Genomic DNA, 12,823 nt, shown 5'->3' on the forward strand with positions numbered 1-12,823 from the left:
GTCCAACCATATCTCTACATGGTCTCCTGCTACTAATGTAATTGAATAACTTCTTTGTTGTTAGTCTTAATGCTTTTAGCAATGCGCACCTCAAATTCCTTTACGCATCCCTTACTGTGTGCATGCACCCAAGCTTTTGCTTCCTTCTTGTTCTTTTCATTTAGATAAGGCTTCCGTATTTTGAAAAGGGCCTCCTTAATAACTTCTTCGACTCTGCTCTTTAATCATGCTGGCATCCTCTTGGCCCTCATGACATCGTTCCTGGTATGCCACAAACATTCCTGCTGAGCTTCCCATATTGCATTTTTTAACAACTCCTAAGCATTTTGGAGTGACTCAATCCTCTGGGCTTCACCTTTCAACTTCCTTTTTTATCAATCTCCTCACTTGGGGAAAGTTTCCTCTTTTAAAGTCAAATATTGGGCCACACCACAATACTGTGCTGCGTTTTAAAGGAGGGGAATTTGACGGCAAATCTTATCTGGACTGCAATATCCTGGGTGAATGGCCTATTTGCAACACTCATAAGCTTTTTCTTTTCTTTTCCAAATTTACTATAACAGAACCATCATAATTCTCATGGACACAGAGCTATGCAACCAACCAGCAGAGAGTTTTTTTATACAGCTACAGCTAGAAAAAGACCTTCAACTAGAGTTCCGCCTGAAAACAAAATTAGGGGGTGGGGGGTGATATTACATCTTCTGTTCCAACTTTTGACATAGAATTGGCACCCATTTCCACAGCTGTCAATGTGAACTGAAAACTGAACTGGACAAGCGGCAATACAGGTGTTACAGGTGCCATCTAGAGTTACCTATGTATTTTTTTAAAAAACAAAATGCTTAAAAAATTAAAGCAGACAGCTTTTCTCATCACGTCATCTGCATGCTGGGGAAAACGACACCTAGAGAATATCTGTTTCAACCGGCAGAGAGCCCTGTCGGAAAACAGGTGGTAACTTTGGTCGAGCAAACCACACACCAGGTTTACCTTCTTTCATCTAGACAAGCTAACAGTTTTGGCCTTCAACTGGCAGGGCCACTGACATGGGTGTAGCCGGGGGGGGGCAACTCCCCCCCCAAATCAATAAAAACACATAGCTAACTGAGGTCCTGTCCCCCCCAACAAAAGGCCTGTCCCCCCAAAAATCTTGGCTACGCCCACAGCCACTGACCCCAATTTTATGACCCAGGATTTGAGTGAATACAACCCTATATAAAAGCTAAGCCGAGCCATGCAATCCCAGGCTCCACTACTGACTGTACCCCCAAGTTTCTGCTATCAGAAAAATTCAAAATGGCCGCCATTCATTCCCTTCACAGCAGAAGACACCTGTGGGAAAGGACGCAAAGTCCAAAAATGGATTGCAGGTTGCAGTTTGGTGTAGGGGAGTGTCCTGGAAATATTAACATCTAGCAGGTAGAATAAACCGCTACAACAAGAGACCCACATTCACACCAAGCCTCCGTCACAGACCTGGTGTGTGGGCCTCTTGTTCTGAACGTTTGACAATCTGGAACAAACACTAAAGCATGCCCTAGGGAGATGTTCTGGGAACAACACCAAGGCGAGCGGACATCTGTTTTGCCACTTGGAAAAATGCCCCGCCACGCGACAAGTACCTGCGCAGCAGAGCTCTCAAGTCCTGTCCCGTCCCCCCGTCCCCCACTTCCCTTCTCATGAATCCCTTCTCAAGACGCATGTTTTTCATTTATTTGTTGAATACTTTTGTTCTACTGAAACAGTAACACTCACATTGGGTTTTTAATCTGACAGAAGGGGAAGGAAAGGATCGCACACCGCCGAACACCAGCAAAGCTGCATTCTCTTCTACATTGGTCCTTAGCTCTAGGCTAGGTAGCAAACATTGGGCCTTCCGGGTTTTTGCTGAATGGCCAACTCCCAACACACCCCAGATTATTGGTCATGCTGGCTGAGGCCAATGAGAGTTGGGAGTCCGGCAACATCTGGAGGGCACCATGTTGACTACCCCTGCTCTGGCTGCCTCTCTCTGCTGCTTTAAACCAAGGGTGGGCAGACAAACGCCACAGCCTAATTTCATGTGGGTGGCTGGGAAAGGAGCAAAATTGGGTGGGGTGGGGAAGATGAGAAGGCAGGGGAGAAAAGGACGGTATCCCACCCACTTTGGACTCGGATCCTACCCACTGCTAGCATGCAGCCCTAATGATTGCCCCCACCCACCCACCCAGGAATACAGCCCCCCAGCAGGAAAAAAAAGTTCTCCATGTTTGATTTAACCCTCCTGTGTCAGCTATGGCCTATTCCTGGTTATGTCCAGGACAGCCATTCCTTATTCCACCCCCCCTCCGTTGGCTGGAGACGTGATATCACGTTGCGAACTCTATTTTCAAAATCCTTTTCCACCCCCCACCCCCTGAAGTCATCTGAAAAGGGTAACAGGAAGGATGCCGCAAAGATAGGAAAACAGTCCACAAGCAGGAGTACAAAGACAAGGGATTTCAACTACTTTTGGCTAAAACAGAGATAACGACAGCTTCCTAAGAGCAGTTCAGCGACAGAATAAGCGGTCCGGAGGGGTTGCGGCATCTTCATTCCTTCAATAATAATAATAATAATGCCCCAAATGAGACTGAGAAGTGGCGGCGATGCGTTAGGTACAAGGTCAGCCTTCCCGTCGCTAGGTGACCCCGGCATTCCTTTCATGGTTTCCCTCCGCACGGAAGCTCGGGCCACACCTGTACATCATCTCACCTGGTTTGAGGGCGGTATGGGAAATGCAGACCTATATCCATGACAGAGCCACTGGGGAGAGAACCCTAGCAACCCAACTGGGGGGGGGGGAGAGAGCTTGAAAGCCTCCGCCTGACTGGAAAGAAAAAGAAAAGGGGGGGAGAAAAGGAGCGCTCCTCTTATCGTAAAGGAGAGCCGCCCCTCCGTTCGGCATGCTGCCCTGACGGGCCTCGAGAGCTGCTGTCGGCAGGAGCTTCTTCTTCCCACGAGAAAAGCGTGTGCGCACACACAGGGGCGGCGGCCCCGCGGACTCCACGTGGGGCGGACAGAGCCACGCTCTGAAGCACTTCTCAGTTCAGCAGTTTCAGCTGCCCAGTCACCTGGTTCACCATCTCTTCCTCCCCCATGATGGCGAGGACTGTGTGGGAGCCCGTGGGAACCTGGAACATAGAGAGGACACCCCACAGCTGGGGCAAGCAAAGCACTGAGGAGGGAGCTGCCAGAGCGCTGGGGCCGCACCTCGATCTACCGTGCTCTCACCCCTGCTGTATACTTTCGAGTGCTCCCAATGTGGGATGTGACATCACTGAAGCAGTCAAGTACAGCGTTTCCTGTTTGCCCAGAGTGGACACACAGGGGGATGTTGCTCCAGCCAGGAAGACTTCCTGTCACACCTGGTCTGGCGCATCCTCCCCCTGCGTGTGACCAGGTAGATGGGCGTGACCCTGGCAGACCCTATAAAGGGGCTAGTCATGCAGCCATCTTTCTCTTACTCTTTTTTTAAAAAAAAACAAACAAACTTATCGCTCAATTTCCACATAACAAATTATCAAACCATATAATCACCTACATAATTAATAACCCCCCTTTTTTTATTCCCCTGCCACCAAGGACTTCCCTCAGTTCCTCTCCCTGATTTCGCTGCACATATTTTCTCTGCATATTATAAAATTGTATCTGTCCATACATATCTGTCCATCATGTTATCAACAATGAAGTTGTGTACGTTTATTCAAAACCTGCCAAGGAGTCCACTTCATTCTGTTGTGTTTTCAAATAATTTGTATAAAGTTCCCATTCCTCCGTGAAGTCACAGTTGTCCTTGTCTCACAATTTGTATGTCAATTTGGCCAGTTCTGCATAGTTCGTCAATTTCTCTTACCACTAGTCTTTTGTCAGGGTTTCTTCATTCTCATCTTCCTCTTACTCTCTTCATCCCTTCTCTCCATTATGCCTTTTGCTCTCTGCTAGCTCTCAGCCAGCAGCAAATGGACTCATCCCTCACTGAAAACGAACCCACACATTTCTCTGTAACTGTAACCAGGGCTGGATTTAGGTTTGATGAAGCCCGAAGCTACTGAAGGTAATGAGACCCATTATATGTCCAGCTGTCCTTTGTCAACAACAAATTGTCGCTGGTTTTTTTTGTGTTGAATATATGCTATAAGGTAATTTATGGACCTAATAGGTATCTAAAGCCATTTGCTGTATGTAGGTTTTATTTTATTTGCTTTTATCTTATATTTTGGAAATGTACATCCAGGTTTTTTTCCCTTTAATTTTTTTTGGGGCCCCTAGAGAGTGGGGCCCTAAGCTATAGCTTGTTTAGCGTATATGTAAATCCGGCACTGATTTACTACAAGCTAAAGCCTGCTTTCGGGGACGCGGGTGGCGCTGTGGGTAAAAGCCTCAGCGCCTAGGGCTTGCCGATCGAAAGGTCGGCGGTTCGAATCCCCGCGGCGGGGTGCGCTCCCGTTGTTCGGTCCCAGCGCCTGCCAACCTAGCAGTTTGAAAGCACTCCCGGGTGCAAGTAGATAAATAGGGACCGCTTACTAGCGGGAAGGTAAACGGCGTTTCCGTGTGCGGCTCTGGCTCGCCAGAGCAGCGATGTCACGCTGGCCACGTCACCCGGAAGTGTCTGCGGACAGCGCTGGCCCCTGGCCTCTTGAATGAGATGGGCGCACAACCCTAGTGTCTGTCAAGACTGGCCCGTATGGGCAGGGGTACCTTTACCTTTTACCTTAAAGCCTGCTTTCAGGAACGTACTGTGAACTGAATGTAAGTAAACTTTACCATTACTTTTAAAAGAAGACTGTTGTGTCATTATTGTTTTTAAGAGGGAACTAAAGGGGATTTACCAGGAACAATCTGATCTGGACAAGCCAGACTGGATTGCTTAACTCAAATGGGTCTAACGAATCTATCAACTAGCTTCCTGTAATGTACAAGGGAATGTGCTCTGCTACTAGCTCATTAGCATGAGTGAGGAAGGATATTATTTAATCAATATATCCTCTCCTGCTATCCTCAACATTCCCACACTCAAGATATCAGGAGATTATTTTGCTGGGCTACTACAGTAGTTTAAACCAGATCTTTGTAAATAAATGACATTCTTACTGTATGTGCTGTTGAACATAGGTGGTTTTTTTGGGAGGAAACGGTTGAGGTCAGCAAGATAGCATCATCTAAATTGGAAATGTGTGTGTGTGGTTTTTAAGTGGATGTGAATTTTGAATGTCAGGCTGAAATTTTCAGGTTTGTAGCTTGCTCCTTGAAGGCAAAGGATCTTTCAAAGTAGCAACTGTACTACAGAACACAGCTTTTGTTATCACCTGGAAGGAACCTTTCAAAAATAAAAGTTGCGTAAGTTTGCAACTCTGCTCAATATTGCAAGGGGGGGGAAAACCTTAACAGACACCAGTTTCAACTACAGGCTTAGAAACAGCATTCCATTGCTCAAAAGGCAGAAGCTTTGTTTATTTTATTTCTAAGTCCTCCCATAACCAGGGTTCTCCAGCATTCGGTAGAAACTTTCATCATTTCAAAACCTACTGCCTTTAGTGATCCTGCCCTATAAAAAGGAAGCCCTAACTAGAAAATAAAAACATCCTTTTGCTTCCCTTCAAGTTCTGAAACCAGAATTAGGTATTTGCAAACATACCCAATCTGCCCAACAAAGAAGTCAACCCCCCCATGTGCAGAAATTAAAGTCCTCTTTTCTTACATACCTACCAGCTAGCATCCCTGCAGAACACAAGAACCAGGTACATTCGCTTTGTTCAAGGCAACATACCTAGGAAGCGTGAACCGACTTTCAGAGTCTTTGGCCAATTACCTGGGTCCTCCCTGCATCTTGCACTAGGTATGTTGGCAGTTCCAGGCTCAGGGCCAAGGCGTGGAGCTCCAGCAACTGGTCGGTGTTGGAACCCTGCAGTACGACTTTCTTTGCGCTGAGAGAAAGGCAAAGCAACCTTGAGTGTAATACCAGCTGCCACTCCACCCCGGCGCAGAATCTTGCACTCCAGCCCAAGAGTCTGCCCTAAGGCAGCTACAGAGATCAGCAGCCCAGGAATTAGGACCTACAAGCCTATTCCAGGGACAACAAACGGCATTGTGTGCTGGGGATCAGGAACATGCTCACCTGCGTACCTGGAAAGCTCTCAGACGTCCGTGCAAGACTGGCACAAAGATCAGGTGTATTTTGTTTAGAGGACTTAAAACCTTTCTTCAACTGATGTGGAGGGATCCACAGCCATGCACCCAGGACTGCCTGTGTGACCGCCTCACACACTCACTCACACACACACACCCCAATAAAAAAATCAGCGCATGTGACGCTAAAACATGCTCTGCAGGGGTACCAAGCTAGATGTGCTGGACTGCTGGATTCATAAGGTGCTCAGCAAGCCGGTTAAAATATCAAAAAGCCCCTTGACCATGTCATCTGCTGGATCCAAGAGGAAGTACTATGATCAAGGCTTCTGGCTTGAATCAACAGACTATAAACAACCGCCTTTAAGCTCCTCCATCTTGCCAATGCCAACATGCTAAGTTGGGAACTGACTTTGAACCCAAGCCAGCGTCTTTGATGCACCTTCTTCAGTTCATCTGGGGGAGACTTGGGAGGAGTTTGCTCTGGCTCAGCTTCAACACAGACACATAGTGCCCCTTCTGCAAGGTCTTAGGACATGGGTAGGCGAACTAAGGCCCGGGGGCCGGATCCAGCCTTCTAAATCCACCTTCTAAATCCGGCCCACGGACGGTCCGGGAATCAGTGTGTTTTTACATGAGCAGAATGTGTCCTTTTATTTAAAATGCACCTCTGGGTTATTTGTGGGGCATAGGAATTCGTTCATATATTTTTCTCCAAAATATAGTCTGGCCCCCAACAAGGTCTGAGGGACAGTGGACTGACCCCCTGCTGAAAAAGTTTGCTGACCCCTGTCTTAGGAGGCTGGTGTCCTCCGCAGGCCTGATTCCCCTTCTGCTTCCTTACCCTTGTTCATCCCATTGGTTGATGATGTCCCTGTGAGACGACTTCTCCTGCAACAACTGGAACAGGCCAACTGCAGCATGCCCCACTTGAGCGGCGATCTGCAACAATAAGCACCAAGAATCAAGAAACGGGAAGAAGACAAGGTCCCTACCAGAGAGGAACGGCAAACCAAGCCTAAATGGCAAAACCGACTGGGAAACTCAGAAACCAAGAGGACAAAAACTTCATAAAAGAATGGAAGAAAATTATAAGTTATTTAGGAGACCACTGTAAGCAGATGGAAACATTGGCAGGATTTTGATTTCACTTGCAGTTTAACAAATACCATGGACAATATGGACTGATATAGAAGTCAGGAGTATGGAATAATATGCAGTTGTAAATGTTCAAAATGGGACCCCATGGAGCGGGGGGGAGTCGTGAGATTCGGAGTAACCTCTGCACATGGATTTGGATTTTTATAACTTTGTATTTGTAAAATCAAATAAAAATGAATTCAAAATTGGAGGGGGGAGAGAGAAACAAGAAACACACTTCCCTCGCGCGGCTTGCGCCAAAGCATCGCTACAAAGACAGAAGATGACAGCCTGCTGCTGAGATACCTTGCCATCACCTGCAAGGCGCAGGCTGGCAACAAGTTAGGCATCATAACCCAAACCATCTTCTAGACAATACTCAACAATAGCAGGTTGACTTATTTCAGTAGCAGCTGCGTCAGTATTGTTACTGGGCCTCCATTCACAAATTTATTACAAAACCAGGAGCCCCTCATTACTCAAGGGCTCTTGCTCGCTTTCACTTTTCAGCCTTGGATAAATGCCCTCGATGGCGTAAGCCAAGGATGGAGAACCTGAGAACCATCTAGTCCAGCCTCCTGCAATGCACTCATCCTGCCCACATGTAAGCAAATCAGCAAGCAAAGCCAAAGGCCACTTAAAAAGGCCGAAACACAACCCATGAGTAGCTTTACCTTTCCAGTTCCCATGGAGAGCTCCATGTTCACCACAAAGACCATCTTATAGTAACCGCTGCCTTGTGCATCCTCTTCTTCCTGGAAAGAGATGGTGATGATCAAGTCCCTTTCGTCATAGTGTAGTCACCCGCCTCTCTTGTTTACGGCTCAGGATCACAGATAGTTGCGTTATACTGAGTTAGGCCACCGGTCCAGCCATCTGCATATTGTCCACACTTGGCCAGCAATGGTCCTCCAGAGTTTCAGCCAAAGGTTTGTCTCTGGAACCTGGGACCTTGTACATGCAAAGCCGCTGTCCTACAGCCCTTCACCATTTACCACAAGCCTGGTCTGATACCCAGGTCCTGCCCACACTCAAATACAGCCGTTTAGTACCTGTGGAATTAGGTCCGTTCTACTTCACCATGGAAAGAGGTGCTAAGGAGGCCTTTACGAGGGTCTAGTGTATTGCAATCACTTCACCAGAATAACAGGGTGAGACTGTTGCAGGACCACAGATCTCAGCTATATTATTTACACATGATAGCCCTTTGGCCGGCCCGCTGCAACCTTCCTCCTGCAGCAGAGCTGAATGAACTATATGATTATTCTGAATGTGTAGACCAGGACTCCGAAGGGCCAAGGACAAAGGTTATGTTTTATGTTGTGAACTGCCCTGTGATCTTCGGATAAAGGGAGATATATTACTATTTTTTAAATTTATTTATTTTTTACTACTATTACTAATACAGTGGTACCTCGGGTTAAGTACTTAATTCATTCCGGAGGTCCGTACTTAACCTGAAACTGTTCTTAACCTGAAGCACCACTTTAGCTAATGGGGCCTCCTGCTGCTGCCGCGCCGCCGGAGCACAATTTCTTTTCTCATCCTGAAGCAAAGTTCTTAACCCGAGGTACTATTGCTGTGTTAGCAGAGTCTGTAACCTGAAGCGTATGTAACCTGAAGCATATGTAACCCGAGGTACCACTGTAATAATTTCCTACCACTAAGATAAAGGGCAGATTTTTCCTTTTTCCAATATTTTTTATTAAAAGGACAGATTCTTCCCCAAGGAGTTTTAATCAGCACAAGGCTGGGGAAAGAAGAAAGGTATTTTCCTGATCTAACAGTGCTTTCAGAGCAGGGCATCTATAAGCTTTCTGCTTCCCCTTGCCCAGAGAATATCATTGTCTCAGTTGGGGCAACAATTGGCTTAGCTTCTTAAAGCCAGTCATGCTTCTGGCCCATAGGGAACCGCTAACAGTGTTCCCACAGGATTGTCTGAGTTACTGATTTGGGCTGTACAGAGGAAGGCAATCCTCAAGCAGTCCTGGGCCTAAGTTATTCAGGGCGTTGTACGTAGAAGGATAGAAATGTAGAGTTAGAAGGGAAACCCAGGGTTATCTAGTCCAACCCCCTGCAATGCAGGAATCTCAACTAGATCACACATGACAGACCCACACGTCCAACCTCTGCTTAAAAACTTCATGGAAGTGTGGGAAAAGGAGGTGCTGAAGGCGTTACTTAGAGGCGGCACAACACACAAAGTCTGCACCGACTGTAGAAACCCGGAGTATTGGCAGGCAGCTGGAGGTTGGAGCCGTGACAGATTGGGTGGTCTCAGTCCTTTGCACGAGTCTGGTACAAAAACCTTGAACTTGGTCCAGTAGCAAATGGGAAGTCAATGCAGGTCTTAGCTACGATGTCATGTGTTGCTGGTAGTCTCTTTCCTGTCTGGCCCTAGCATTCTGCACTAACCAAAGCTTCCAGACCCAAGGGCTTTGCACTAATCAAATCTTGAAGTTACCAACACGTAGATTAGGCATATTGTAAATCACAAGTGGACTTGCTTTTTACATAAAGCAGGTCTTCCTGCATGTGCCAGTACCCCCCAAAGATCAGTAGGCTTTCTGTAAACACTCTCCCCCTTCTAGTGATTTAATGCAAATCCAGCATTACGGCCTTCAGTGCATATCACAAAAATCTAGGCACTAAATACTCTGGTTGCTAGTCATCCATAACCATTCAGTATGAACCAGTTAAACGGCACTGTATCAAGTTGCATCCTAAGAACCAGACAGGTGTGGTGGATGGGATCTTTCATTAAGTAGGTTAACAGAGCAAAATGGAGAATGAGGGGAAGAGCTTCAGTTATAAGTATTTAACATGCTTATACGTAGGTGTTTCAGACACAGTTACTCACAGAGACAGCCTAAAGAATATTGGCTGTGAAACAGGCAGCAGCGATTAGTTTCTATTGTCACAGGTAACCAATGTGGAACCCACAGACATACATATACACGCAAGAGGCCTTCCCTGACACCCACAGATTCCTATTATTTCCACTAAAATTAGGACTGGGGGGGGGTTAATCCTCATCTGCGCTTTCCAGGAAAACCACACGCGCGCAGATTGGCGAGTGGGTGCGGGGAGGAAGCAAAAACCCTTCTTTCAAGGGATGGGGAGTAAGAATGCGTGCACGCGGTTGCTGGGCACGTGTGTACCGTCGCAGCACGGGGTCAAAAAAATCTCAGAGCTGCTCAGTCGCCTCTTGAATATCACCTCGGGGCGCCACACCCTCCGACGCGAGAGTCCCCGGTACCCAATTCCAGAGCGTGCCGGGCCGCAAGAAAGAGGCGCTCTTCACATGCTCAGAACCCGCGTCAGCAAAAAGAAAGGTTTGCGGGTCAAGGATTGAAAAAAGCGTAGGGCAGGGTCGATGAAACAAAGAGAGGAGTGCGTTGGGTTAGGCCGGAAAATGATCCCCGGCGGGATCAGGAGGCAGGAAAACGAGATCGGGCGGGGGAGATCGGGACGGGATTACCTGGGAATCGAGGCCGCTGCTGAAGTAGAGCTGTGCCGCCGCCTCGGCCGAGCGGCCCCCGGTGAGCGCTAGAGCCTGCGGGAAGGGAAAGGGAGACGGCCGTGAGGATCGGCTGCAGGGGGTGGATCCCGGCCCACACCCGGCGCCGCCAGCGCCACAAGGAGCAAGCGGCCCCCATCCCCACCCGCAAGAGAAAGAGATCCACCGGCCGACCCACCCGCCGCGCCGCCACCTCGGGGATGCCGAGCTCCAGCAGCGGCGCGACGAGAGACTCGTCCACGCCCGAGTCCGAGTCCAGCGCTTGCGACTCCATTCTTTTACAGCTGCAGCTGCCGGCGCTCTGCCCTCCGATTGGCCTCCCCTGCCGCCTCCCGGCCAATGGGAGCCGCCCACCGTCGCCGCCGCCGCCTCTCGGCCAATCGCCGCGCCGGCTCCCCGAGGCTGCGGCCAGTGGCCGGCGCCCGCCGAGCGGCGCTTTCCCCCCCTCGTGACCGCCGCGGCCCGTCCAGGTTCGTGAACTTGCGCGCGCCTTTGGTCGCTTCTTCCGCACGTGACGCGGCCGCGTTCCAGCCTCCCTGCGAGGTGGGCAGGCGCGGGAGGAGGCGGGCTTTCCCTTGCAGGAGCAGCCGCAAAAGATGGCCTTGCATATGTTTTATATATATATATTTATATGTTATATATATATATATTTTATATATATATATATATATATATATATATATATATATATATATATATATATATATATATAATGTTAAATATATATGTTAGGTACTATATTATTTCATTCATATTTTATAAATAATTATTTATAAAAGGTTTATATTATTTTATTTATAATCACACATACCGTAAATAAGAATAAAAATCTGCGCCTCACCCCCAAGTATGATTTCAATGCGCGGAATGGGTGTTTGAATGTACAAGGTCACGCAAAAAACAAACAAACCGCCAATGGGGGGGGGAGGCCCAAAACGTCGCCTATGAATATTGGCCGTGCAAGGTGAAGAGAGCAATTTTGTGGAGCGGAGGGTCCCCTTGGCCTTGCACACATTCAAGCCACAATCCTATACACGCTTAGGGTGCCGGATTCAACACAGTGGGACTTACTTCTGGACACTGACAACTGGGAAACACTGGCCTGCGAGAGCTCCAGTTGGAGAACAGCATTTACCAAAGGTGCCATGGGCTTTGAAGATGCTCGAACTCGGGACACGAGGGAGAAATGTGCTGAGAGGAAGGCACACTTGGCAAATCCACACCGTGATCAACTCCCGCACGGAAACCAATGTCCCCACTGTGGAAGGACGTGTGGATCCAGAACTGGCCTCCACAGCCACTTACGGACTCACTGTTAAGGCCGTGTTTATGGAAGACAAGCTACGAGTGATCGCCAAAGAGAGAAAGACTTACCGGTACTTCTGGGTGGGCAAATATAAGATTGTCTGAAAACCCTGAATTAAATTGTGACAGAGTGCACTTTGAATTAAATTGTGACAGACTGTGCTTTTTGCATTACTGTTTAAGCCCCACTCTTTACATTACTTGCTTCTTTTACACCCATGTGTATAAAAGACGCCTGGATGGTTAAGTCCAGTCAAAGGCGACTGAGGTGTGGCACTCATCTCGCTTTTCAGGCCAAGGGAGCCGGTGTTTGTCCACAGACTGCTTTCCGGGTTGTGTGGCCAGCAGGACTAAGCCGCTTCTGGCACAACAGGACACCGTGACGGAAACCAGAGCGCACGGAAACGCCGTTTACCTTCTCGCCACAGCGGTACCTATTTATCTATTGCACTGGTGTCCTTTCGAACTGCTAGTTTGGCAGGAGCAGGGACCGAGCAACGGGAGCTCATCCCCTCGTGCGGATTTGAACCACCAACCTTCTGATCAGCAAATCCAAGAGGCTCAGTGGTTTAGACCACAGCGCCACCCGCGTCCCCCATGTGTATATGTCCCTGTGACAACTGTCCAGGGCTCTGCTCAGCATTATGAGGCAATAGTGCAGAGCTTTCCAAACTGCGTCCAGACACGTTAGTGTGTCGGTTGCAGTGT

At 48.2% G+C, this 12,823-nt stretch overlaps 1 protein-coding gene across 1 annotated transcript; it reads right to left on the reverse strand.

Moving 5' to 3' along the window:
- Positions 1 to 1,691: 1,691 nt before the first annotated feature.
- On the reverse strand, positions 1,692 to 11,138 carry LOC128408585 (probable peptidyl-tRNA hydrolase 2). The gene is made up of 6 exons (XM_053378535.1): positions 10,989 to 11,138; positions 10,772 to 10,846; positions 7,965 to 8,045; positions 6,995 to 7,092; positions 5,834 to 5,948; positions 1,692 to 3,155 (listed from the first exon to the last, which is right to left on the reverse strand). The coding sequence occupies exons 1-6, from the start codon at positions 11,082 to 11,084 to the stop codon at positions 3,066 to 3,068; spliced, it is 555 nt and encodes a 184-aa protein (XP_053234510.1). The 5' UTR covers positions 11,085 to 11,138; the 3' UTR covers positions 1,692 to 3,065.
- Between the last annotated feature and the right edge of the window lie 1,685 nt (positions 11,139 to 12,823).

Source organism: Podarcis raffonei, chromosome 2, assembly GCF_027172205.1.
Source record: "Podarcis raffonei isolate rPodRaf1 chromosome 2, rPodRaf1.pri, whole genome shotgun sequence".
In the NCBI taxonomy this organism is placed as follows: Eukaryota; Metazoa; Chordata; class Lepidosauria; order Squamata; family Lacertidae; genus Podarcis; species Podarcis raffonei.

Bases quoted from the DNA above. Each gene is read 5' to 3' on its own strand.
- LOC128408585 (XM_053378535.1), bottom strand. From the start codon at position 11,084: ATGGAGTCGCAAGCGCTGGACTCGGACTCGGGCGTGGACGAGTCTCTC. The intron at 7,093-7,964 runs GTAAAGCTACTC...TTATTGTTGCAG, and splicing joins TCTCCATGGGAACTGGAAAG to ATCGCCGCTCAAGTGGGGCA. The intron at 3,156-5,833 runs GTAATTGGCCAA...TCTATGTTCCAG, and splicing joins AAGATGCAGGGAGGACCCAG to GTTCCCACGGGCTCCCACAC.